Here is a 27,901-nt window from a genome sequence, read left to right as displayed (position 1 = left end):
CGTGACGTCACGACACAATCTCATGCCCCTCTTTTGCTTAGAACCGCAGTCTTCTGCTCCCGTATCGCCATAGCAACGAGGCTTGGCATGCAGATGCCCCAAATATACGCTCAGTCGGACACAAATAGCATGCACGCAAGGCTTGCTCGCTCCATCTCGTGTAGTGTGTAATGTACTGAAAAGGCTTCATCGCGACGAGAAAGACCAAAACCCGTGCAGCACATTGTCAAGTGGTGATAAGAGAGCGCGATAGCGCGGCGGCGGCGTCCTATATTTGTAATTGGTGCGTCGGCAACCAATGCGCATCCTTCCTCCACATGAGCTGCCGTGCACCGAGGGGCATTTGTCGACGTCACTGCATTTTTTTCATCTTCCACCCTCTTGCTTCCTTTCTCTTTTTTTCCATCAAGCTCGCTCGCTCGCTCACTCACTCAGTCCCGCGGCCGCCCACTCCTTCCTCGACCATTGATCGGATCCCTCGCTCGACTGCTCGCACGCACGCACGCCGGTTTCTTCGCTTCATTTGATCAGCCAGTCGCCTCCTCCTTGCATCTCGCTCGCTATATTTGGGGATCGTATCTCGTGGTCCGTCGACGTTTTTTGCGAGGAATGGCGAGCACGGAGGATAAAGCGGCCAATAAGGCGGACGCGTCCAGCTGGAAGGACTCCTTCTACAACCCCAGGACCGGAGAGGTTCTGGGTCGCACGGCCGGCAGTTGGGGTAAGACAAACCCCCTTTTTTTCCCCCCAAGCTCATCCTACAATCCGTTGGACGAGTTGACGACCGACCCGCTATCGCGCACGGACCCGGCCTGCGTGATGGGAATCGAGGAGAAGCCAGCCAGCCCGCACCTGCACGATGACGGCCATCACTCCACACGGGGTTGACGAATCCACTCGTTGACTGAGATGGACGTCCAATTTCGTTTGGCCACCGAAATATGTCGGTTCAAACGGATTAGACGTCCGTCGCCGTCAATGGCAGCCGATGCTGCACGTGCACGCTTTTATGTAATAACGGTCCGAGGTAGTTACAAGGCGCTCCTATAGGCTGCGGATGCGCGTGCGGGGGCCGTCGTGCAGGCCGAACCCCCCACCCCCACCCCACCCCGCGCTTCTGTGCAGTGGGATGCTCCATTGCAGTTGCATGGCCGCCCACATTAGCATGCCTGTCAAGGTCAAATGGGATTCCCTGCCTCCTTTTCCCTCTCTTCTTCTTCCCACTAAGCATTGTGGGATACTGATGGAGAAGGGGGGTCTGCCAGGCCAGGGCCCATAACGGGTCAAGGGAGCATCATTGGACCCCCCCCCCCCCTTTCATTATTTAGTAGTGCCGTAACCGCATCAATAGGTGAGGCAAACCTGAAAACGCAAAATATTGCTTGATCATCGGCAGCCTTCAGGTTGACAGACCGACCAAATGAGCTGTTTTCCCAACACACAGTACGTAGGCCATATTAGCGACCGGGAGGGATCGGCGACGATCGTTCGACCGAACGGATCGGACGTCGTCTACGGCGCAATCTTTCCACGTCGGCGCTCGACCACGTCTATATCGGCAACCGTCGACGGCGGCGAACGAGTTCATCTTTTCCATACCATCGCGAGAAGGCTTTTCTTTCTAGTGTACCGCGTCAGCAACGTGAAAGACCAAATTGTTTTTTGGGATCGCTTTAGGTGAAATCCGTCACAGGCCCTCGAATGGAACGGTGGGAGAACATCCCGTATTGTATCGTTAGCCAAAGTATCATGGTGAAATTGGTCGCTCGCACTTGTTTTTGTAGCGTAAACGCTTTAGCGCCATTTTTTTGTGCGTGTGTTGTTAGTTTTTTCATGCCTTCCAGTGATTTTGGTTATTTTTCTACTCTTGACCTCTCCTTGGTGCCAGTGGTACTGTGTCCATTTTGACTAAAAAATGAAAACTGGAACCGACTTTGATTACTCCAGACAGAATTTGTAATTGCGGTTGTTCTGAACTCTAACTTGTGCATCGCAGTCCAAACAGATCGGACATCCGGTGCCGTTGGCGGCAGTTCACTGAAAGAAACATCATTTGTGCGTGAAAGGGTTCAAAGTTAAGGTAACTTTTCATTCAAATGTCAGAAATCATCAGTCTGCTCTCATATTTGATCGGAAGGAGCGGCGGCAGACTTGGCAACCTCGGCAAATACAGTATCGCGTCCGAGGAACACTATCGTACGGTTGAAAAACCTCGAGCGCTAGTTAGCGGACCGTTGCCCTATAAACGTTGAAATGGCTTACGGCCGTAGACGTCCGATTCGTTTGGACCGAGAGGGGGCCGACGGAAAAACAAAAAAAGAAAGGAGCGCTTAGGAGGAAAATGAATTGTGTTTGGTAACTAATGAATTGTGGGTAACCTTTTGCACGGTAGCTCTCATCTTGCTGTTCTACTTGGTCTTCTACTGTTTCCTGGCCGGTATGTTCGCCCTGACCATGTGGGTGATGCTGCTGACCCTGGATGAGAACGTGCCCAGGTACAGAGACCGCGTTCCCTTCCCAGGTTAGTGTCTCCTCCCTCGCTGGGTAAAGCTTTCAGCTCCTTTCCGGCCCGCCCGCCCGCCGCCATTCATTATTCATGCTCCATTTGTCATATAATCAGATGCCCTCGGAGTAAATGTTGTTGTCGTGCCGTGGTATTATAGCATACCGTATGCATCGACCTGTTTGAACCTCACGCTCACTTTCCCTCTTTCTTCCAGGGCTGGTCATCCTTCCGAACTCGCTGGATATCACTTATAACAAATCCGAGCCCCTCAAGTACGCGCCGTACGTGCAAAACCTGGAGGCCTTCCTGGAAAGTGAGAACTGCGATGGCTTCCTATTTTCAGCCGAGAGCGCCCTCTTTTTGTCACGTGATCTCAAAGGATAAATCCAAAGTAGTAGTATATAAACTTTAAGTCCATACTTTCAGAAAAATGAAAGGGCCGACTTCAAACCCTTCCCCTTTCATTTGAAGGATCAGAATCGGGTCAAAAAGATGAGCTATTTTAAAATGGATATATTTTGAAGGACGGACTCATTGGCCAGCTGACGTCCGATCCGTTTTGACCCTTGCCTAAAATTGCGTTGCCGTCAAGGGCAGTGAATGAGTCAAAGGCGAGAAGCGACAAAGCAATCCTGAGGTATTAAGGATATTGCAAGATATATTTGCACTACTGAAACAAACGACAGAACAAAGTGAAAATGTCCCCCGACAGCAAAAACATTGAGATGATCCTAAGCGAGAAAGCTGACGTTGGATAATATAAGCCAAACAAAATACAGGTAGTCCCCAGGTTATGACGTACCCGATTTATGTGATGTCGACTTAACGACGACGCCATGTTCTTTTTTTTGTTGATTTCTAGTGCAGTACTTTATTGTACCTCACAGTATCTTGTTTTTTTTTTACTTTATTTTATTAACATAACTGTCCTGCCCTATGAAAAATGTCTATTAGATTCTAATGTTGACTTTAGTTTTGCGACGAATGCTTTTATTTTGGAGCGGGAAGCATGGAGCTGGTAGTACTTCCGCACGCCAAGAAGAGTGAATGTACACACGAAGAAGAAAGTATCTGCGCACACACAAGGAAGAGCGCGTTTGCTCCCACAAAGAAGTCGAGTGAGAGAAAGGTTAGAGCTTAAAGGGGTTCATTCCGATTGACTCGGAAATTGGGGTTACGTCGCCAGCGTAGGAACGGAACTCGTTCGTAACCCGCGGGACTACCAACGTTTCCTCCGCTGATTTCAATGTCTTTTAACCGCTGAGCTAACGGCGAAGCGTCACTAGGTAACTTTTCAACCTCTATAAAATATTTTCACGACATTTGTGATGATATCTCAACTGGCCACTGGTTGAATGACACATCTTTTATATCTCGACTGGGTCTGTATCGCTTTCACCGGCACTAATTAACTTTGAGGAGGGTGGCGGGAACAAAAAAAACTACAAATGTGCCGACCCCTTTACGGCATACGTCGATTTCCCCGTTCGTTATAAAGACTGAAATCAATGTGAACGCTTTCGTGCAAATACTGCAAAGATGGCAGTTTCGTCCGAGGAGACAAAACAAAAGAAAAAGGGAGGCTACCGGGATAAAAGGAAACTCAAGAATAAACACTGACCGGAATGACCAAAGGGGAATACGGTACAAAATCAACCCTGTCTTTCTTATTGTCATCATCATATGCTGTTTTTAGCCACAACTCAATTCATTACCTCTTGACTGTTCATCCTTCACACATCCGCCGGAAACAGAAATGTCATTTAATCCATCTGCAGGCGACCGGGAGATCGGGATTTGACCACACTGCGCTAGTGTTGCACCGATACCATTTTTAGACCTCGATACCAATACCTGGCTGTGCAGTATCGACCGATACCACTCACTTACAGTGTATATAGATATATATGGCGGAAAACACTCAGGTGACTTAAAGTTCCGCCCTTAGACCCCCAATTTGGCCAACTTTCAAAATTGTCCGATATGCATGTGTGATACATCATTGAAAAGCTTAACATCTTAATTTTCTGAGGGAAGAAAATTTTTCAACAGGAGGGCATTTAAAATTTTTTTTAAAAAACAGCGAAACCTGGAGGTGAGAGCATGAAAAGAGCAGAATTAAAGACGCCACGACTTTAACGAGATATGATCACGTACTTACCTCGTTTCGATTCAAAAAACACATGCCTCACCGAGTGTTGAGACACCGCTGTGAATGGCCACAGCTGGATTTTGGGGGGATTTTATGAGTGAAACATGGTCATATAACAAGGGTCGCGATGCAGAAATCGCAGACATCAAGGAGTGGTCAATATTTTCTTTTTCATATAATACCCTTTTAAATTTTAATAAATTTAAAATTTTATTTACCCTTTTTTTCCCCCAAATTTTCTTTGTTTGGAACGATTATTTATCGCCTAACATATCGGAGAAAATGCGACCGTCACAAAAAAAAAAAAAAAAAAAAAAAAACAGTTAAGCGATAGTTATGAGGTAGATATTCGTGAATTTTTTACAGACCCCGTTTTTTTCATTGTGACGTCATTTGTTTAGAAGTTTAACATTTTTTAATGTCTTTTTTTTAAATGAAATATTAGACATCAATTAATGATTCAAAGCTAGAAAACGACAGCCATTTTGAAGAGTAAATATAATTAACTCTGTTTTAATGGCTGGGTTGAAACAAAAGCAGTGTCTGTAAAGGGGGTTTATAATGGACAAATTAAAAATAGTTCGGGGGCTTCATGCGCCAATAATCTGCTATGGCAGCATATAGACATATTGTTCTATCAAACACAGCACTTCTTTTGGCTTAAAATACAGCATTTTATTTTAAAGAGGGGTGCAAGAGCAGAAACTGCTTTTTCAGTCTTGTCTGTGTTTTCCGCCATATACACTGTATATATATATATATATATGGCAGAAAACACAGACAAGACTATTTTTAATTTGTCCTTTTTACCCTGGAAACCCCCATTTACAGACGTCGCCCAACTGCTCTTTTGTTTCAACCCAGCCATAAAACTAAGGTAATTGATTATACTTATTATTCAAAATGTCTGTCATTTTTAGCTTAGAATCATTAACTGATGTCTAATATTTCATTAAAAAAAACGACTTTAAAAAGTTATTCACGCGCATATTTTAAACTTTTAAACAAATGATGTCACAATGAAAAAAATGGCGGATGTAAAAAAGTCACAGATATCTACCTCATAACTATTGCTTAATAGTATTTTTTTGTTACTGTCGCATTTTCTCCGATATGTTAGATGAGAAATAATCGATCCAAACAAAGAAAAATTGGTGAAAAGAACATCTTGACCACTCCTTGATGTCTGCTATTTCTGCATCGTGACCCTTGTTAGATTTTCCCCATAAAATCCCCCAAAAATCCAGCTGTGGCCATTCACAGCTGTCTTGACACTCAGTGATGCATGCTACACGGAGTGCTCTCACCTCCAGATAGGGCTTTGCTGCTTAAAAAACTTTTCCTTTTTTTTTTTTTTTTTTAAATGCTCTCCTGTTCAAAATTTTTCTTCCCCCAGAAAATTGAAATTGTAAGCTTTCCAATGATGTATTACAGATGCATATCGGACCATTTTGAAATCTGGCCAAATTGTGGGTCTCAGAGCGGAACTTCAAGTCACCTGAGTGTTTTCTGCCGTATATATTTCCAGCGGGCTGTCAAGCTAAGCAGGGAAAGACTTGGCTGCTCTAGACGTCGGCCGAAAAGCTTATGGCCCCGGCCTTCTCCAGCTTTTCTAAAACATGTTCCGTTACTTTATTTTTTAATGCGGGCGGGTTAGTCGTCTCCTTAATGTATTTGCCACTCGGGACCTTATACTTAGCTACTGAGTGAGCCATAAAAAGCAGGCTTTCAACGAAGGCAAGGGGCAGGTTACAGACGAAAGTTTTTTTTCCGGACGTCCGTCTCGCTGCTTCAGTGTTCTCGTCCCACCGCTCCTTCCTACGAGCGAACTGACCGGGGTTTGTCGCCGCGGTCCATCCCCGGCCATCGCACTCGACGCTGAAATATTCTGAAACCGCCGACATTTTCTTCTCCTACTCCTAGAGTTGCCCCGGCATTGGTTCAGAGCAACTATTGGCCCACTCTCATGGGTCTGGAGCGGGTCAATAGCAATAGCTGCTTGGCCCACAAAGTAATCGCATGTGATCACGTGACACAAAGTGTAGTGCGCGTCAAGTGTTATAACACCAGACCGGTAAACGGTATCGGCGTCCGGTTTGTCGGTACTCGCCGATATCGATATCGCCGTTTCGGGCCGGGTCGCCCAGCTGATACCGGTATCGGTGCGTCGTGACACTGCGCCGGTCATCGTGGGAAACGGTTGTCTTCCTTAAGGCAAAACACTAGCGCTTTTGTCCGCCGGTGTCGCTAAAATCGACCCGAACTGAAAAGTGAGCTAGTGTCGCTTTAAGTAACTAGCTCCGTCCGGCATTGAAGCCGAGAAGTGTAACAGAACTCCAGCTCCTCGTGTGGGCCATATTTGAATTGTTTGCCACCGGCAAAAAAAGAAAAAGGGCAGCGGGCCGTAGTACGGGCAGCCCGCTATCAAGCGACTTGATCCGTTTGAAACGGAAGGGCCGGCGGCAAATGAGCGTTCGTGCCAGACCTCCCTTTTCAAATGGATTGGACAGCAAATGACAATGGCCGTTGTGCTTATTTGAGTCCATGTAACGTCAATACGAGGTAACGAACGTGACTTCCTTTCATTCAGAGGGTTACAACGACACGGAGCAGGAGAAGAATTTGGAGTGTCCCCAGGGGGAGCATTTCGTGCAGGACGAGGAAGCCGAAAAGAAAGTCTGCCGCTTCAAAAGGGGCTACCTGAGTCTCTGCTCGGGCCTCTCCGACACCAACTTCGGTTACTCGGAGGGAAAACCCTGCGTGCTGCTCAAACTCAACAGGGTGACTGAAGCGCGGCGACATCCCTACCCGGCCTTCGAAAAATATTGAACGGCTTCTTCTTCTTCTTCTCACCCCCCCAGATCATCGGCCTGAAGCCTCTCGGGGACCCTTACGTCAACTGCACCGTCAAAGTAAACTTTTCTCCTCCTGCTTAGATGTGTCTTTTTTTCGTTTTTTCATTTGTCTTGATTTGACCCCCCTCCCTTTTTCTGCCTGTCTGTTTTGTTTCTCATTGACTTTCGTCTGCATGCCGTCAGTGGCGACTTTAGGGTAAGACGTACGAGGAATAATAGGCCGGCTCGGCGTAGTCCAAATCCAGCCACCCCTGTGCCATTTTCAAGCCCTATTTAGCGCCACCGGCCGACTGGCCAACGACATACCATGCTTTCTTTCCACTTCATGACAAACTTAACAAAAGACGCGGGCTGAGCATTTCAAACGTTGACGCGTGTTCTCCGTCTCACCTGCAGAAAGACAACCCTGTCCAGATGCAGTACTTCCCCAGAAAGGGACGCATTGACAAGATGTACTTCCCCTACTACGGCAAGAAGGCCCACGTGAGCGTTTCTCTCATTCCCGCCGCTGTCGCGCCGACGCTACTAGGAAATAAAATAAGTATGCGCGAGAGCGAGGCCTCCGGAAGTGTATTACTAGGGAGCGAAGCAGAGGGCGCCTTCGTCGACGCTCAGATAACGGAACGCTCCCACGAGTGGGTAGAGACTAGCAAAATGTGATTTGTAACGCTAGTCAAGTTAGCCGGGAATGGTTGTTTTGAAAGGCCGAGGGCTGGGGGAAAAAGAGGCTATTTGGCGAGTGACTGATGCCCTATCTCCAGGTGAACTACGTTCAGCCCCTGGTGGCCGTCAAGCTGCTGCTCACCAAAGACGACTACAACAAGGAGCTGTCGGTGGAGTGCCGGGTAGAGGGCTCCAATCTGCGCAATAACGACGAGAGGGATAAATTCCTGGGCCGCGTCACCTTCAGGATCAAGGTGGTGGAGTAAAAGGGAGGGAAATGACCGCGCCCCCTCCCTTTACCCCGCTCCCCCGAAGGAAGGAAGGAAGGGTCAAATCCCTCTCAGCCCTAACCCAACCCTAACCATTCGAGAAGGAATGTTGCTTCGACGACAAGAAGGATGGACCCTTCTTTCCGCCAAAATCCCCAGAGAAGGACGAGACGCTCCGGTCTGGTCTCCTCGCCCCCAAGCCGTTTTTCCCCTTTTGCTTTCATTTTCATCCGATTAGCTAATAGCCAATGCAAGCAAGCCATTCGCAAGTTTTTCAGGCGAGCGCGCTCCTTTCGGGGCCGAGTTTCCTATCTCGTGACCGCATTGCAATTTGTTCAACCTACACACACACACAAAAAAAAACATTTAGCTTTCGGGCGAAATTTCAGGATGGCCTAAATTGCATTTGACCTCCACGTCAACTTGTCCAGGTGAAAAACGCACGCGCCGGCATTGACGGCAGTTTTTTTTAGGCCGGTCCTGAAATGGAACCGTCGGCAACTTTGGTCGTCCCGCCCGCCCGCCCGCCGCTACGGCGAGAAGAGCAAAGTCGCTTGCTGAAGTCTCACTTATCACACCGCCGAGACTCCATACGTCAATATAATATAGCCACTGTATTCCTACGTATATGGAAATCGATTCCCTTTCGACATATAGTGATCCTTACCATATTTAGGGAATAATAGATAGATATTTGTGGCGGCCCGCGTGGCCGCGACCTCGTTTCGTCTTCGTCTCGTGCCGTCTGTCCGTCTGCATGTCCGTCTGATTCCGCGTGCGTGCGTGCGTGCGTGCGTGCGTTCGCTCGCCCCTCCGTTGCAATAGCGTCGGTTCATCGGGAGAGGAGAGGCCGTCGAGCAAACGGATCCAATTCGACGTTTGTAATAACTAGTACGCCGTCCGTCAAATTGGAAGCTGGAGAGGCGCCGAGAGGAGAAGAAGAAGAAGAAGAAGAACTTGGAGCAGCGCATACTTTGTGTACCGCACAACTGGACGTGATCCGTCTGAAAGAGTGTTGGTTTTCGCTCTTCTTCTGATTGTCTGCCAGTCTATTACTCTTACTCAATGTGTATATATACTGTAAACACGATCGACCATATTCACACCGTATTTTTGTCACAAAACACAATGTCTGTGGACTGTAAAGAAATCATTTAAGCAAAGATTTACAGCAAAGCTATGTTTACACACGCACGCAGTCTTTAAAGGAACCCGCATTTGAAAGAACAACATGTAACATCTTCTCAGGGTGCCTTAAGACCTGATGAAATTAATCGTGGAATAAAAAGTGATTTTGAAGAAAAACACAAACGCTTCATTTTCAGTTGCGTAACACTCACTGGATAACAAGACCAAAATGTTTGCGCTTGTTGCCACACGAGGACACTAGAGTCAAGATGTTTGTTTATTTTGTGGCTATTTTTACACGCTACATCATCTTTTTGACAATCTTAGGGCAGGGAAAGTGCATTTCCTCCGTAAACTACTTTCGATTTCACAGATTGAAAAGAAGAAAAAAAAGTTGCTGTCCCCGAGATGTTGCAGAGGCGTGTCAACCAAGACAACCCACAACATCCAGAGCCTTTAAGAACTCTGGGCGGATCTCAACCACCCCTGGGGCTTTGCCGCCAAGGAGCTTTTAAACCACCTTGCTGACTTCAACCCCAGACATAGGAGGACCCACCTCGGAGTCCCCAGAAGACAAAAAAAAACAAGTAAATGGTATTTCTTTTCCCCACTTGTTAGCAGTTTAAAAAAAAATTATGGCATATTATTATTATGCTTTGAAGCCTTTGTAATTTCTTCCATTTTTTCAGCTGATAACATTCAGCAGGGTTGCTTCTGTTCCACCGTGACTTTTGCGGGACCTCCCATTTTCTCATCTGTCTCCTTCCACTGGAAGCAGTTGTCTTTTGCCACCCGCGTGCGCCGCCGACTCCGTCCTCGCACGAGGCACCGGCTGCTGTTTCCGAGGGGTAACCTGTGAGGGTTTGGAGTCCCCTACGGTTCCTTTTTCGAGTCGGGCCCGCCGAGCCGTCGCGGTGTCGCCGGCGTATTTGCAGAATTTGCCCCCGATACGAACTTTTATTTAAATGGCATTTCTTATCAATAACACGGTCAATCAATAACAGGCCAGCGCATAGGTGGATATTAAGGGGGAGGCATAACCCGCCCCCCGGTGGCTGAAAATGTCATTGCATGTAATTGACTTTCCTGTATATTAATTTAAAAATAAGACTTTGCCAGTAAAAGGTTGTCTATAACAGTTGTAAAGCAAAAAAAAAACAAAAATGAATGAAACGAAGAAAAAAAAACAATTCTAGTGGGTCAACATTATTTTTCGATCAGATCATGTGACTAGCACCTGAGAGGCAGTCATTTGCTTTGCTTAGCCAAAACCACCTGAGGACAGAAGAGGCATCATTTTTTCAAACCCAAGCTTTCAAAAGAGACGACTTGTGAGTGAAAACCAAGGATTGAAGATGTGCACCGTGAAACACCGGATAGCACCCCCAAAATGGTGAGCGAGTTTCAGTTTGCCCGGCTAAAGATGTTCATTGTACAACAGAGCCACCACTGGACGTACCCTATTCAATGGACGACGACCTTAGCCGAAGCCATAGGTGTCCTCAGCAGCCTGATTCAGAATTCCCCTCAAAAATGATGGGAAACAAAAAAACACTCATTTTCAACTTCTTATTATCAATATTCTTTGCTGGCTGGAGTATTCAGTCAAAAAAGGATGTGGTGTCTACTTCTCCACTAAGAAAGACAGAAAAACTCACACACGCAGAGCTGGGATGATTGTACGTACGAGCGTACGGCTAGACGACTATCCGAGCATATATCTGGTAAGTTAATTTTATTGCTGACGACGCTGCGTTTCGGGGTCATCAACATGTTTTGCCCCGCCACAAAAGTCAAACTCCGCCTATAGTCGGGCGTCATCTGCCCGCGCTCGTCTTGGCAGTTGGCGATGCTTAAGGGATTTGAGGACGATTTACGCAAAGAAGGCGAAAGGATAAAGCAGGGTTATCCCTTTATCAGCTAAGACCTGGTGAAGTCAGTCAGTCCGGTCCAGGCCTGAAGCAAAGCGCAGCCCGCACGATTCGTGCTATTGATACCGTGAGCGCGTTGTACCACGGTATAGCGTAATCATAAAACAAACGCCTTGGCCGGCGTTGAAGCGGGAAGGTCGGAGGCCCTCGCGGTTCAACAGCGGGGCGTGTCCAAATCGAGCCGTCTTTCATAAAAGAGGATGATAAACATCAACGCGTGATAGAGTTCCGTCGTGGCTGTGCTCCAAATTCATGTCGGTGCCTCGGTAAATTAGGATGAATGACGTGACCTTGTATTGAGACGTTGGGATTTTTGGGAGAAGGAGAAAAGGCCTAGTGCATCAGTGGATTCTCTGCCATGATGGACTTGCCTTGAGCAAGATACTGAACCCCACATTGCTCCTGGTGCGACCAGTAGGTGGATGGTGACGTAGTGTAAAGCACCTTGAAAGGTGGAAAAGCGCTATACAAGTATTTTACCATGTGCAAACAACACAGTATGAACGAGATCAGTCATTGCTCGGAAATTTGACAAAACAGATCTTGTCCATAAGCCTAACCCTACGCTCAGAAACAAACCCATCAACCTACAGCTTTTGTTTTGGTCCCTTTCATCACGACCCTTCTCTCCCCTCTCGATCGCCTTTTTCTGTAAGAAACAACAACCAGACTGGTTTTAAAAGACATACATTTTTGCACTTTATTGAATGCAATATCACTTTCGATCCTTCTACGTTAAATTGCGTCTGACCTTATACAGTATTTACAAGTACGTACATTAAGTCTTAAGATAACTGTATAAACCGGAGCTTGAAAGGGTTAGGGTGGAAAGAACCTTCATTCGGATCAATTGTTCTAGCTAGCGCCCTGAAAAGGCTCAGCCTGTTCTCAGGAGAATCGAGGGAACCGACCGGAAGGGTATTTTTTTCACACTTTTGAAATTCTCCCGAGGTGGAATCGGCAGCAGCGTCCGTTTTGAGTTATTGACGGCAACGGCTTATCTAAAATGTCCTTTCCGTTCTCAGGTAACGGCGGCGTCCAAAGGCGGCTATCCGCCTCATAGCACCGACATAAAAAGGTACTCGACGCTGCCGCTCCTCTGCGTCTGTACAATATTTACACTGGCTTTAAAGAGACAAAGAGGTCAGAGGTTTGAAATTCAACTACAATAGTTCAAAAGCACTTTTCACGGGCGGAGCGTGTCTGCCCAGGCTCCGCTTCAACTTTAACATCCGTAGTTATGTCTAAGGTTCAGTAGTAAGATGCAGTACATAAATAGTTAGCCCCCTCCCAATAAAAAAAACTAAATTCAAACAAACAGACTCCCATTTACAGTGCCGCCAATTTGTTGTGCCGCTTCAATATTTTGGGTGCAATTTCACTTCCAACCGATAGATGGCCATACTTGACGATAGATGGCGATAATTGAATGAACAAACTCATGAGGAATAAAAGTACTTTTTTTTAAATTCTCGTCCATTTTCAGATGACGTGTTTATTAGAGTTCGTAGCAATGATGGGGGCTTTTTCTTCAGTCAACATTTCAATAGTGTTATCTGCACTTTGTTTGCTTCCATAGTTTGGAGACTCATAAGGCGGAACGTGAATTGTTTGATGTTGCCTAAAATCCGACAGACTGTTCAAAGAATCTAATAACCTAAACAGTAAAAGTGCCACGGACTATGAGCCGAATTTGCTTCTTTGTCAATTCAAGTAGTCGAACCAGTATTTCCGTTTGGAACAAGTAACCGTCTTGGGAGTTGAGTGGAAAAAGTCGGTCCGTTTTCTTCTATTTGACATTACTCTTACTTGGTCAACTCGTTGGATATTTGCGTGCGCGAGACCACCAATGGACATTTCCTGTTGACAAAATTCTAAATGACAGGGAACTCCCGCTCGTTGCAGTTTAGGGCATTTTTGACATCAAAACTCAACTACGGCTGGTTTTCGGACCGCTGCAACTAGTTTCCGAACGTCGCCCCTATCGGGTCTCGGAGCCGCGGAGCTTTCGGCCGAACGGCGGGTGAATCATCTGGGCCGCCGAGGGCGGCGTGGCGAGGAGCGGGAGAAGACTAGCGGCCGGCGGAAGCGGTCGGTCCGTACTAACGCGGCGTATACCGGGCCGGGCTCCGTAGCTTCTCACAGCAACGCGCAAGTACCGGACTTCTTTTCGTCATCGTCGCCTCCGCCGCCGCCCTCTTTCCTGTTGGGGTCGTTGAGCTCGTCGAAAAGTCCCGTCTCGATCATCTCCGTCTGCCACTGGATGGCCACGGCGCCCGTGCTGAACTCCTTGAAGAATTTGTCATCCTTGGCGTCGAACTCGATGCCTTTGATTTCGGAGAATTCGGCGATGTCGCCCGTGTCTTTGGCGTACACCACGTTGGGCTTGGGCGTCCACGGCGGCGCCACCAGGCCGGCCTCCAGGCGGGGAAAGTTGATGCTCTTGAACCACGGGTGCTTCCTGGGATCCTCCATGTTGTCCCTAAAAAGAAGAAATAATCTGGATGTTTCCAAATGCAAAGTGCCATTCTCCCAAGTGGGAGCCTTTCATATTTGGCAAATAGATATTTGGTTATTTGTGACCAAAGTGTTGGTAGAAAACGCCGAACCATTTTTTTTTTTAAATCAAATGAAATATACTCGCTGACGATAGCACCAGCATATTAGTAACTAGTTTAGATGTTCAATGTATTTCTTGTTGTTGTTTGTGTATGTGTTTCTTTTCTTTCTTCTCTTGTATTTCTTTTCTTCTGTCCCCCCATAATCCCTTCCTGTTCGCTGCTTTGTCATAATAAAAAGCTATTTTGAATGATCACAATGGGAGTATGTCAGACTCTCAATGTGAAACATTAAAACTGTTCAGAATCCGGCCACTTAGACTTCCATTCTCAGCTGAACAGGACAGGTTTAAAAAAAAAAAAAAAAAAAAAAAAAATGAAATATACTTTTAACACCTGCCTCATTTTTGATGGACACATACGCTGAACGGCAGTGGTGGATGAAGTACTCACTTTTTTTTCCTTAAGTTAAAGTACAGACACAGGTGCAAAAAAATGCCTTTGGTAAAAGTATCTAAGGAAAAGTACAACGTACTTGCTTTAAAATTTACGACCGAGAGAGAGAGAAACAAGCCGAAAATGAATTGACTGCTCAGTTTTATTTCAAACTTTGCAGAATGGAGAGACCAAGCAATAAAATGGAGTGCACTGTACACAGAAGTTTAAAAAGCTCATAAACCCCAAAGTTTAGCTTCATGGCGGATTGGAAGCAGGTGCATACCGCCGCCACCTACTGTACAAGCATGAGGTGGTTTTTATTGGTCAATAGTTCAACTGCCTAATCTTGCTTGCGCTCGTGTCGCCGGCCGCCTCTAGTGCTCAGTTACGGTATCGTTTCACGGGGCTTATCGATGGCGCCGGAGGCACGAAAAGGAAACTATCACTTCAAAATGAGAAAAAAAAAAGAAAACAAACAAAAGCAAGGTGTAACGCAGGCGACAATTTGAATAGGAGTGGAGTACAGCTAGCTACCCGCTGTAAAATGTAAAAAGTCAATCACATTACTAGTACTTCATATTTGTACTCAAGTAAAAAATGTACATAAGTACAGTAACCAAGTATTTTTACCTGCTTACGTTCCACCACGGCCAATCAGCAAATGTATTTCAATGTTGATCTTGCTGAATAGTTGGAGAGCTTAACTTTTATGTTTGTTCGTTTTTTCATGTTTAATGACTATAGGATGTGAATAAATAGTCTTTCTCAATCAACTGAATTGGTGATTTCCAACCGGTCAACTTCACGAGACCGTCAATAGTTTATCACGTATGGCAGCGCATTGACCACTTTTTTGCGCTAGTTTTATTCAGTAGCCTAGTGTGTCAGCGGCAAGTGGGAAAACACTTCCTATTTTAAGACCCGTAGACGCTAAACGGTCACTCTGTACGAGCCATTTTCAGCAGTCACAAAGGGTACCAAATTCAATTGAAGGCTGTCAAATTTGCCTCTGTTGCCATTATTCTCCAAAGTCATTTGATCGAGCAAAAGAGTTCTCTGATGTTCTGCCTGTATTGACAATATGTTGCTTGCGTTGACGCTACTGATGAAAGCCAAAAAATGTCATATTTGAAAGGCCAATCCATAAATAGAGACTGAATCTAGGAAAGAAATAAGAAATGTACTTCTTCCTATCGGGGAAAAAAAAAAAAAACCCAAGTTGATGCGGACCTTTTTCTATTCTTTAGCGGTATTGAAATTTCTCCCGGTTGACCTCGACCGTAACGGTGGTCGGCGACGAAGGGAAAGACCTCTTACTTCATGCCCAGACGCTCGTCTATTTTCTTCTTGAGGAACTGCTGGATGATGTCTTTGGTGGTGGCGTCGAAAAACTTGTGCTCCCACTTGGGTTCCTCGTTGAGAATGCGCCGTTGCACCTCCTCCTTCTCCACCTTCTCTTTTTTACTCTCGGGCCCTTTGAAAGGCGTGTAGCCGGCCACCATCTCGTAGATGCTGCAGCCCAGCGCCCACCAGTCCACCGAGGTCCTGTACGGGGTTTTGTTCAGAAGCTCCGGGGCCATGTACGCTCCGGTGCCGGCCTGCGGGGCGTGGACAAAAATAACCGGAGAGCTATATTCACTTTCACCTTTAGCTTAGTTACCCCGCACCCCCGCCCTCATCCTTCACGACCTGACCCTCAGTCTCCAACCGGCAGCTTAATCCTAACGCTAATCCTACTACCTGTCAAGAGTCATGTATGTCTACGCTGCGATAGAGTTCTCCTACCTAGCGCGCCTACGGGCGACGCGTCATCTCTCCGTGCGAGCCGCTCTTACCGAATGACAGAAACGGGGTGGGAAATATCGATCTGATCTGGCGAGAAGACGGCTCCGGCCTTTCCCGCGGGGCCACTTTTTTTGCGCCGGCGTCGATAGTAGCGCGGCGAAAGCCCATCGGACGAGCGTCCCGCTTAACTCTGAAGTCGCTGCGCTCGCGATTCATTTTCCGATCTGGGACAGACCGTATAATGCCGGGTAAGAAGATTAGGGGGACCCGAGCCGGCCTTGCCCTAGGGGGTTAGTACAGTCACTTTAGCCGGCCCCGGGGCATCGAGGTACCGGATAATGAGATTAGCGGAGGTCGACGGAGCCCGGGCCTTACTCCTTCCTCGCGACGGCGGCGCGTCCGCTTTTGTCAACGGTACGGCAAAGGCGCGTCACGGGGATCTGTCGGGACCACTGGCAAGACTCGAGTCAACGGTGGGACGGAAGGCCGCGATACAGTACGTCCGCGCGTTTTTCAAAAGGGATTCCGAGACGGCGTCCGCGCATAACGTCGTCCCTAAAGTGCCTCGGCCGTAATCTGATCACAAAAGGATGAGTTACATAAGAAAAGAGGGACAGAGGTCTTTAACCAATCCAGTAATCCCTGTCCGGATTTACCGTCCAAAACCCACCTGATTGACAAGCTGCCAACCTGGACGCGGATTGAGATTTAGCGACGACCTCACCAAAGCCTTCTTTATCGAACGATTCCCCATCCCCGGCGGGACCCGTCGATCCGCCGGGTCGGCACGGCTCCGAAACGGTACTTCCGCCGAGAGTGGAAATACTACTTACCATCTGGGAGACGGTTTTGCCCGGAGCGATCTCGATGGCCAGACCCAAATCCGAGAGGCGGCACTGGCCGAAGCTGTCCAGCAAGACGTTCTCGGGCTTCATGTCGCGATAAACGATGTCCATGGCGTGCAGGTGAAGAATCCCGGTGGTGATTTGGGCCGTGTAGTGAACGATGCGCTTCATCTCGATGCCCTTGTCCGCGCCCTTGCCGTCGTAGCCAATGTTGTAGATGTGGTACTTGAGGTCTCCTCCGTTCATCAAGGTCATGACCAGGCACAGGTGGGTCTTGGTGTCGTAAGCGTAGGCCAAGTTGACCAGAAACAGACTGTTGACCTTCTCCAAGATCTTCTTCTCCAAAAGGGCCATCTTCTCGCCACCCTTCTTCTTCAGTCGCTTTTTACAGAGCTTCTTGCAGGCGTACATCTGGCCTGTGTTTTTCACCTGGACGGCGCACACCTGCAAAAAGGTCGGCAGTCAATTCCAACCGCACCCATCCATCTGGAAATTGAAAAAAGGCCGCGTGGGCTTTAACTTATCTTGTCGGGATTGATTTGACGCCCTGAGAATTTTAGCCGGACGGCTCGTTTCTTACAAAAGCGACTCGATCTGTCGCGGCGGGGACGCCTTAGTCGTCAGCGCTGGCGTTAAAAGAATTGCTCTTACACGATTACACCGACAAACATCTGAATTCGCGTCGTTCAAACGATTTGGACGATAGCCGTTTATGTTTGACGGCATCCGGTGGAGAGTGGCGACAAAAACAAGCTAGAGGAGACGGAAAGGGTACGTCGGCTTACCTCTCCGAAGCCACCTTTTCCCAGGGTCCTGAACTCGTAGAAGTACTTGTCGCTGATGGGCTGCTTCTCATATTCCTTCCACTGAAGAAATTTGTCAAAGAAAGGACTGGCCTGGTAATCTGTCAAGGGTTTGCCCTTCAAATAATCCCTGACGCCTTCCTGGACCTTGCTTTTCATCACCTCTTCGAAGGTGGCGTCGGTCACCGACTTGCACTTGTCGGCGGCCTCCCCGCTCAGGAAGGTCAAGAAGTTCTTGGAGTCGGCTTTGCAGTACTTGTTGATGATGTTCTGGCGCGCCTTGTCTTTGGCGGCCCCTTCGGCCAGATCCCAGTCGTACAGCTCGTCCAAGAACTCGGCCGCCAGCTTGTACTGGGCGGTGCCGGCCAGGAACTGCCGGAAAAACTTTTTCCCGATGGGCTGCCGTTCGCAGAGCGAGACGTAGTCCTTGTCGACGGAGCTTCGCGTCGCCGCGCACTGCTCCGGCTTGGGCAGCGACAAGCTGCGACGGCGCTTTTTCATCTCCTTGTCGTCGCCGCCCTGGGCTTTCAGGTAGGCCGTGTTGGCCACCAGGTTATCTAGACCCCCCATGTCGCACATCTCGGCAGCTGTTTGCGGCGGCGCTCCCCCCTTACGCGACCTTCTCTCCTGACGGCGGCCGCTGCGGCGTGCCTGATTGCGTGCGTGTCCGAGGATGTGCCGGCGGGCGGGCCTCCTCACTCTCCCGAGCCGCTCAAAGAATGAGCTCCTTTACCCGAGCCATTCCCGCCCGAGACACACCCAGTAATTACTCATTTAGAATTAAATACCTGGGAGGGATTTGGCCCTAAGTATCTTTGTGGGGTCTATTCAAGGATGCCGCGCACTGAAAGGGAATCCTAAGCGGGCTCTGTCCTAAGAGGCTTTGCGCTCCTCTATATTTGTCCGGCAGGTAAAGCGCTCGCTCGCTCGTTAAGGGGGACTTTTTCAATCCCGCCGTCCATTTCATCCCAACGATCCGCCGGCCTCCTTTTTCTCACTTCTCCAGCCTAAAAGTGAATTTAGTGCGACATCATCACAAACGATCCAATCGACGGGCCGGTAGCCACGACCAACCGACTCAAGTGATCGATCTGTAGGGCGCGCTACTATCACGCTGTCATTTTAAAAGCAGAGCGGGTTCGTCGTTCACGTGTCAGAATGTCCCGACCGTTTATTTGATCTTATTACTGGCTCTGACAGCAACTGGGGGCTAATTGAATGCGTTAAACCCCAGATAATATGAGCTAATCCACTCCGAAAGGGTCTAAAGCTGTCCTGTCCACGTCGCAGGCGTGCCCTCCCTTGCGACGTTTTCGTTGAAATCATTTGCCCCCAGCCCCGCCCGTATTTTTTTAATACAAACGGCAAGTCTTTTACAACCAAAACCTGGTAGGAAAAGACATTCTTTTGTTCAATATTTGAAGGAATACATATAGCCATCTACCATGGTTTCTGGAAGCTGAAGGCGGGGAGCGCCCTGAAGCGGTTGCCACAAATATGTCACGTTGTAAATGGATCATAGAGTCAATTGGGGTTTAAGCCCCCCTGAGTGGATGAAACGGGGGCAACTTTTGCAACAGGTCAGGAGGTTAATCTCGCCTATGACTTCCCACTAGTTACGACCAGCGGCCGAGAGACTCCCGTTCTCATTGGGTTTCCATCTCGCCACTTCACGGATTACGGGGGCAGGCGAGCGGTATGTGGGCAAATAAGGGGCATATACAACGAACGAGCGCCGTCTGCCGCCGCCGCCGCTATTTTCTCCGCTAGATGTTTGATCTGCGAGAAGCGTGAGCCTTTAACTTCGGAGGGATTAACCTAGCCCGAGCAGCAAAGAAAGCTTAAGATGGCCGGAGGATCTCCCGTTTATCCCCGACCTGTTCCGTAGTTGCGCCGACTCCAGGAGAGAACTGGGAACGAGTTGATATTCGGTCAGCGACGTGTTTTCAGTCTAGTAATAAAGCTTTTGCTTTCAGTCGTCACTGTACAGCCATTGCTAAATAGGCTTTGTGTGAGTTAAAAAAAACAAACACTTGTTGTGGGATGCACGTGGCGGGCTGAGCCAAGTATCCATCCATAGCTGGAAGGATGACTGCGCCCCCTACAGGGCTCAACGTTTCCCCCTCTGACTCCTAATCCTATCGTCACTAACAGTTTTTTCTTCTCTGTCTTCTCGGAATTCATTCCATGATGTAACACCGAGTGGCCTACGTCTGATTACGTGCAGCAACGTAAGCTTAGTTAACTCGCTGGCTGCCACTGAAGACGATTCGGCGCGAAAGGGCCGGTGTTCTGCGGCGGGCGGGCGGGCGGCCGATGATTAATCGCTCCCACCCACTTCAAATGCATTGGTCACAATGATCATCCCAGGACTGTTGAACAATACAGTATTATTACCACAATTCCAAAAGAAAATCTGTACGGCAATCTGGTGTACATTCCTTGGCCACCAGGGATCAGTGTAACACCTCCAAATACCAGGTACATTTTGATCATGAAACAAAAGAGGGTCAAAAGGTCAAAGGGAAGCAACAATAAACAGCATGAATATTTGTTCCCCATTCAAGAAAAAAAATGGGCAAGCAAGCAAAGGCTCCCACCTTCTTAAATTTAAAAAGCACTGTCAAATCATCTCATCGTATAAAAACGTGAATTTATACTAAGTGGCGAAAACATTGACAGCCAGATATAGTACTAGTATTCCATTTGTTGGTTGAGGGGAAAAAAATGTCTGACCAGCGTTAAAAGAAAATATGCAATTTTAGTCAAGGCAAAATGATTTATTTGGCAGAAACCATGCAGGCTGATATTCTTTATCCACTGTGAAGAATAACAAATTTACTGAATGACTTGGGTAGTAGCCAAACTGCCCTCATGACTGCCCCTAGAGGCCAAATTGCAAACAACAGAAGGAAGGGACAACAATTTTTTTTTTTTTAATTCCTATGACGACGACGCATTAAGCTTCTCGTCGTAAGGTACGGCTGGCGTGTTCATTTCGGACGAGCATTTAAGCAGCGCGCCGGATTGAAAAAAAAAAACCAAAACGGCTCTTTAAACGGAACCGCTCGACACACCGAAATCAAATAAGGGAGGGAGAGCGACAAAAAGGCATTTTGAAGCCGCACTCGCCGGTTTCATCCCTCCATGGTGCGCTCCACGGCGGCCGGCGCTTTGAGGTCGGAACGAGCCGTCTCGCTCGGCCTTTTCCCGTGCTCGGCCTTCTCCTCTTCGGCCCTCAGCCTCCGGCGGCCGATCAGCTTCTGCAGCTGCAACTTGTTGGTGAAAAAAATGTTGCGCCAACCCACCTCTCGCGCCAGGGCGGCTACTTCGGGGGAAACCGTTTTGCAGCATCGCCGCACCGCCTGCTCCCAGAACTCCTCGGAACCGCACAGCTGAGGAAGACGGTCGGTTGACAGTGACCGCGGCCGTCGAAGGCGCCCCCCCCCTCCCGGCGTACGTCCGGAGCGCTCACCTGCCGGAACCTACGCGAAGTTCGTCCCAGTTGACCCACGTCTTCCAGCTCCAGATAGTTGACGATCTGCAGAAGTAAGGAGTCGGGGAGACGTTCCAGGTAATCGAAATGGCCTTGGCATAGAGCCTTGGTGTACTTCAAGGCGCCGCGGCCAAAGATCATGCCCAGATCATCTGCCGACAAGACAAATGACTTTTTTTTAAGCCCGCGTGGACTTTCTAGACCGGAGGTCTCCAAACTAGGGCCGCGGGTACGGGATTTGGTTCCGACAAAACGAGACGACGCCAAAGTCTTCGCCAATCCGGTGTCTTCAGAGTGTCATCGGTCAGGCGCCGCTCGTTTTAGCAGAAACCTCACCGGTTGGACGGTCCGCGCTCGATCGGTAGGAACAAAGACCCGGACCGCTTTGGAGACCCCTGTTCTAGACGCTTACTTTGTAATTTGCTGTCATCCAGGAAGTCCTCATGTGACATGATGAGTTGACCGGGCTTCGAAAGCCTGTACACAGCTCGAGGAGATATCGTCCACCATCTCCAGATCACCTGAGGCATCGGAATATACGATTAGGGCTGCCGAGAGCCGTTAGTTGGCAATCCGTCGACTCACGTCGGCTGTTATGCGCTGAAAAGTTGGACTATGAATACTATGTAACTACACTATGAAAACATGATTATTGTGCGTAGTAATTATGATCCATATCAGTTATACTAAAAGTACTTAGGTAAGCAAGTGAACTGTATTAAATTGGTGAAAATGAACTCTCTTTACCCAATTTGAATCAGTATAAACTTCAACTTGAACAAACAAGATCACACCTACCCAAAAATATTAGGTGTGTGCTCAAGGACGCGTCTTCGATGAAAGGGAAAGGAGGACCTTTTGGTTTGGCGAGACACCCCAACTTGAATGGCATCGTACAGTAACAGGTACGGTAAGTGTGAACCTACCGTTTCTTTTAAAATTGACAATGCAAAAACATTAACCAGCCTGGTACACTGTGTGTTTTCTAAATTAAGATATTTGTACATTTTATTCCTGGCTTTTGACAGTCATTCCTGATAGCTAGCTAAAAGCTAGCTGTTTTTCAGAGCGTAGCAAGTTGCTGGTTATGATGTGGCTCCATTTGAACCATTAAACTTATTTTCTCATTTTCAGTTACGGCATAAAGTATTGTTAAATGTTTCACCCTTCAGTATAATTGAGTGACGCTGGGCTGCTACCGCGTGTGAATGGCAGTAATGGCGGCAACCACTAAAGCAGTGGTTGTTAACCTAAGATACCGAACCCTTCGGAAATTAAAAATAAGCCATTTTTTTTTACAAATTCAAAACCTAGCAAGCTAACAAGTAAGTGAATTCCTGGTCAAAATTCTACAAATAATTTTGCCTTTTGGTATTGATTTTCACTTTGGTAAATTAAAATGAAACTCATTTAATTGGACACTGTTCCTTTTGTTTTCATGTCTACATTCTCATTTTATCGTCGCATCCTTGCATCAATGACTATTTTCACTATTTTTACTATCCACGCAGATCACGATGCCTGTAGGTCTGTTATACTTCTTCATACCGAGCGCGAGTCAACCTTCCACCGAGCAAACAGATTTCTTCTCCGATTAGATCGAGGGCTAGCAGTTGAAAGAAATGGAATTAGCGCTGCAAAGATTAACGATTAACTCGAGTCATTTGTAGAAAAAAGCCTCCGATCAAATTTTGCTGCTTCGAGGATTTGTTTAATTAAAGTGGCCTTGTAATGGTTAGTTTTGATGGGCTTTGCATGAGTTTATTGATTTGGGTGAATACACTCCCCTCAAGTGGCGACAGTGAATATGACATAACCTGTCCAAGATGGCCAAATCCAGCAGCTCCCTGTTAAGACCAACTTAAGGTATGTTTTTGTTTGAGCTCATACAGTGGGGCAAATAAGTATTTCGTCAACCACCAATTGTGCAAGGTCTCCTACTTGAAAAGAGAGGCCAGATTGTTTGATTTTTAAAGAATTTATTTCCAAATTAGAGTGGAAAATAAGTATTTGGTCACCTACAAACAAGCAAGATTTCTGGCTGTCAAAGAGGTCTAACTTCGTCTAACGAGATCTAACGAGGCTCCACTCGTTACCTGTATTAATGGTACCTGTTTTAACTCATTATCGGTATAAAAGACACCTGTCCACAACCTCAGTCAGTCACGCTCCAAACTCCACTATGGCCAACACTAAAGAGCTGTCGAAGGACACCAGAGACAAAATTGTAGACCTGCACCAGGCTGGGAAGACTGAATCTGCAATACGCTTGGTGTAAAGAAATCAACTGTGGGAACAATTATTAGAAAATGGAAGACATACAAGACCATTGATAATCTCCCTCGATCTGGGGCTCCATGCAAGATCTCACCCTGTGGTGTCAAAATGATAACAGTCAAAATAATAACAAGAACGGTAAGCAAAAATCCCAGAACCTCACGGGGGGGACCTCGTGAATGACCTACAGAGAGCTGGGACCACAGTAACAAAGGCTACTATCAGTAACGCAATGCGCCACCAGGGACTCAAATCCTGCACTGCCAGACGTGTCCCCCTGCTGAAGCCAGTACACCGTCTGCGGTTCGCTAGAGAGCATTTGGATGATCCAGAAGAGAACTGTGAGAATGCGTTATGGTCAGAGGAAACCAAAATAGAACTTTTTGATAGAAACACAGGTTCTCGTGTTTGGAGGAGAAAGAATACTGAATTGCATCCGAAGAACACCATACCCACTATGAAGCATGGGGGTGGAAACATCATGCTTTGGGGCTGTTTTTCTGCAAAGGGACCAGGACAACTGATCTGTGTGAAGGAAAGAATGAATGGGGCCATGTATCGAGAGATTCTTGAGTGAAAATCTCCCTCCATCAGCAAGGGCATTGAAGATGAGACGTGGCTGGGTCTTTCAGCATGACAATGATCCCAAACACACATCCAGGGCAAAAAACGAGTGGAGATCTGCATGGAGGAATGGGCCAAAATACCAGCAACAGTGTGTGAAAAGCTTGTGAAGAGTTACAGAAAACGTTTGGCCTCCGTTATGGCCAAAAAAGGGCAATTGCTAACAAAGTATTGAAATGAACTTTTGCTATTGACCAAATACTTATTTTCCACCATGATTTGCAAATAAATTCTTTAAAAATCAAACAATGTGATTTTCTGGGTTTTTTTTTTCTTCCCACATTCTGTCTCTCATGGTTGAGGTTTAACCATGTTGACAATTACAGGCCTCTCTAATATTTTCAAGTGGGAGAACTTGCACAATTAGTGGTTGACTAGATACTTATTTGCCCTATTGCATGATTGTATATGCATTTGGCATCTAGTTTAAAAGTATATTTAACAGTTTTTTTTATGGGAATATGTGTTTGAAGGATTTGTTAAGAGCTTTGTAAAAAGAAAAAAGTTAGCATGTGATAGCATTTAAGCTAGCGGACTTTTGCAATGCAAGTTAGCCAATTGTTCTTTTGTTGTACTTAGATCCTCATCATTATTATTATTCTCAGCCTCAAAGATCCTCATTTTTTTTAATACCGTTTGAGCATAAGCTCAGGTATTGAAAGTTTAATTTTGCGTATTGTGAGGAAACACTCGAGAATTTTATTTCGTATTTGCATGTAATGCTCTTTTGAAAGTGCAATCTCAGCAAGCCAAAATAAAATTTTTACAAGCATAAACACTTTCCTTTTACATGTCCTAAAATTTATTCTGCAAGGAATTAAACGTTTGTAATCCGATTACTGGATTATTTGAACTAACTAATGAATAGATTAATCGATGACATTAATAATCGATAGCTGCAACCCTAAATGGAATGAAGCCTGTAAATTTAGGGCCAACCAGTCCAAAACCTGGCCTAAAACGCCACTTTGCCTCGATTTAGTCAGCGTACCAAATAGGGCTTTGCGTTTAACCTTCACCGAACCCCAGTTAAGAACTAGAGGCTACCAAAACTCGGATTAGGAACACCTCCTCAACAAGCTATCTAATAGCCTGATAATGATCCTGATGATTTGATTGAGGTGTGTTGGAGGAGTGAGACTGGAATTGGTGACCCCTGCTCTAACATGTGGGGTTCAAACATCTATGGTACAGCATTTTTGACTTATTTGTATGTCGAACTGAAAGACGCCTGATGCACCCATGTTGTTCACTGTTCTGTTCAAACGGTTCTTAAACCCACATTCTTTGCATATCACTTATTTTGGACGGATGCCTTCGTGTTCTTCAGTCATCAATTAATACTGTACTTGATCTCACGAGGAAAAAATGTTTGAGTGCAATTTATGTTGGGCAGACAATTTGTTAAAAGTTAAATTGTCAATAAAAACAGTTCACAAATGTTTCTCTTGTGTATAATGACTGCAGGTTAAAGCAAACCTAATCTACAATAGTAATAAGTCGATATTTCAATTAATATTAAAAACATGTATAATACACTACATAAGTATTAAGTGATACGTGTTTCAAAAGGTTAAGTAAACCTTACCCAAATTATTTGAGTATATTATTGTTGACACATTTAGGTAATATTTACTTAATTGGCTAAACTTTACACTATGAGTGTAATTGTTACCTCAATTTTAGTGAGTAAATTCTAGTTTTTTGTTTGTTTTTTTACAGTGTACAGGACTATCATTGTACCACTGTTTGCAAGCATTTTAAATACAAAGATATTGATTTTTGACTAATGTGCCCTTTTCCTGTTCTTTCCCTTTAACGTTGAAACCTTGAAAAATATTTTTTTTATTTTTCTGTTTTCCATTTTGAACATATTTTTGGGGGGGTGGGAGGTCCTTTTAATGGAGTTTTTTTTTCTTTCTTAAAGTAAAATAGGCAGCTACGAATGCATCATTAAAAGATCACTCATCAAAAGGTGGGAGGGAAAACAATTAGAAATAAGCATGTCTTGTACCTGTTACTGTTAGCGTGCGACGTTTCGTCGAGTACTTCTGGTGTACTTGCATCGCATCAACACAATCCCATTTCAACTCTTATTAAGGCTTGGCGCGTGTTCACGAAAATAGGGAACGACGCGAGGCAGGCTAACGTTAACGGCGAACAGTGGTTAGCATTCGCCACTCAAAAGTGACTCGAAACGAAAAGCAGAAGGAAACTACCGAGTAAAGAGGGTATACTTACGTCTTCCTTGGTAACGACACAGTTGTAGTAGTTTTTATTAGTCGAGGGACCCCGTCCGGCGATTTCAAACAGCGGATCTGTCAACAGGGACGCCATGACAGTTTCTGCCCGTTGCCATAGTAACCCGGACTTTCTTTCATCAAAAGCATACGTGTGTGTCACTTTCTCAAAGTGATGTTTGACCTAGATAATGGAACAAATTCTTCACAGAGAAAAAGGCTGAAGCCATGCCACCTTTACTTGCCGGAGTTCCAAATGGTCATTTTACAAGTGCTTTTTCTCCCCCGTGATCAAGTTGTAGTCAAAAGCATTTGACGTGATCGGCAGCCACTGAGAACAACAACGGACATCCTGGCGGCGACTGACGTCCAAAACTGTCAAGTTGGAGTGGAGAAAGAAATCGCTCGGAGGTCGTAGTATTTAAAAATCTTTTAATTTATACATATATTTATATATGTACACATTGACTTAGCGAGTCTTGTAAAGACAAGAAAGACGTTAGTGACCGGCGGCGCCATCGGACCCCGACACGCGGTCATAAAAGGAAGGCCGAGCCCGGTTCTGTCGGCGGAAGGAAGCTCTACATAAACGCGCTTGGCATTTCGCCAGTTTGGACCGCGACTGCAAATTGAGATGCCTGCCACTCGACCGAAGCCAGCTTTTTACATTTCATTCCTAGTTTTACCAGCTCGGTTTGCTCGTAGGCCACACTTGACTGCTTTTGTGGCAGTTACGCTAAAAGGATCCCTTTTTGGACATGAAATTGCTGCAGTAGGTACACTCTATGAAGCCATACTTACAACATCTTTTTACACCGAGACACGGTCCCTCATTATACACGGTACGTAAATAGGTATACAACTGATGATATGCGCACAGCTTACAGGCAAAAACAAATTGTGATGAAAAGCATATCGTGTCACGTACAGGTGCCGGTCATACCGCCAGTAACAGAAGTGGATTTATTGCTAAAATTCCATTCAAAAAGTCAAAACAATCCTTCGCACGGACCGGCATCTTTCGCGATCGGGAGTGAAAAAGGATGAAAATGAGGATTTCGGAAAATAAGACCTTTATTGTAGGCTACGCGATCACAGGCTGTTGACACCTCGCGCGAGAGGTCATCCCCAGCTCGGCTCCAGTTGGCAGAAACGGAGCCGTGCGCAGTCTGCGACCGGATCGGCTCCAACTCTTTGACATCGGGCGCCCGGTAACGTTAGCGCAAACCGAGGAAAGGCGGCAACAACCTTCCTGCTAGCCTAACTGCACTCAGAAAACCAACTTCTTGGCCGGCCGCCTGCCTGCCTGCCTGCCTGCTGCTGCCACCCAC

General features: G+C 46.6%; 3 protein-coding genes across 3 annotated transcripts; 1 reads left to right on the top strand and 2 right to left on the bottom strand.

Annotated features, from left to right (window-relative positions):
- Positions 1–413: 413 nt before the first annotated feature.
- Positions 414–10,204, top strand: atp1b3a (ATPase Na+/K+ transporting subunit beta 3a). The gene is made up of 7 exons (XM_057857012.1): positions 414–721; positions 2,393–2,521; positions 2,721–2,819; positions 7,249–7,439; positions 7,520–7,570; positions 7,910–7,996; positions 8,275–10,204. The coding sequence occupies exons 1-7, from the start codon at positions 610–612 to the stop codon at positions 8,440–8,442; spliced, it is 837 nt and encodes a 278-aa protein (XP_057712995.1). The 5' UTR covers positions 414–609; the 3' UTR covers positions 8,443–10,204.
- grk7a (G protein-coupled receptor kinase 7a) lies at positions 9,924–18,844 on the bottom strand. The gene is made up of 4 exons (XM_057857006.1): positions 17,916–18,844; positions 17,119–17,574; positions 15,818–16,098; positions 9,924–13,986 (listed from the first exon to the last, which is right to left on the bottom strand). The coding sequence occupies exons 1-4, from the start codon at positions 18,510–18,512 to the stop codon at positions 13,644–13,646; spliced, it is 1,677 nt and encodes a 558-aa protein (XP_057712989.1). The 5' UTR covers positions 18,513–18,844; the 3' UTR covers positions 9,924–13,643.
- Positions 18,845–20,718: 1,874 nt separating this feature from the next.
- fbxo36b (F-box protein 36b) lies at positions 20,719–27,787 on the bottom strand. The gene is made up of 4 exons (XM_057857013.1): positions 26,572–27,787; positions 21,842–21,950; positions 21,409–21,581; positions 20,719–21,328 (listed from the first exon to the last, which is right to left on the bottom strand). Exons 1-4 carry the CDS (start codon positions 26,665–26,667, stop codon positions 21,071–21,073), a joined length of 636 nt encoding a protein of 211 aa, XP_057712996.1. The 5' UTR covers positions 26,668–27,787; the 3' UTR covers positions 20,719–21,070.
- Between the last annotated feature and the right edge of the window lie 114 nt (positions 27,788–27,901).

Source organism: Corythoichthys intestinalis, chromosome 14, assembly GCF_030265065.1.
Source record: "Corythoichthys intestinalis isolate RoL2023-P3 chromosome 14, ASM3026506v1, whole genome shotgun sequence".
Taxonomy (NCBI): Eukaryota; Metazoa; Chordata; class Actinopteri; order Syngnathiformes; family Syngnathidae; genus Corythoichthys; species Corythoichthys intestinalis.
Note: the sequence above shows the minus strand (reverse complement) of the source record. Positions and strands in the feature narration are given on the sequence as shown.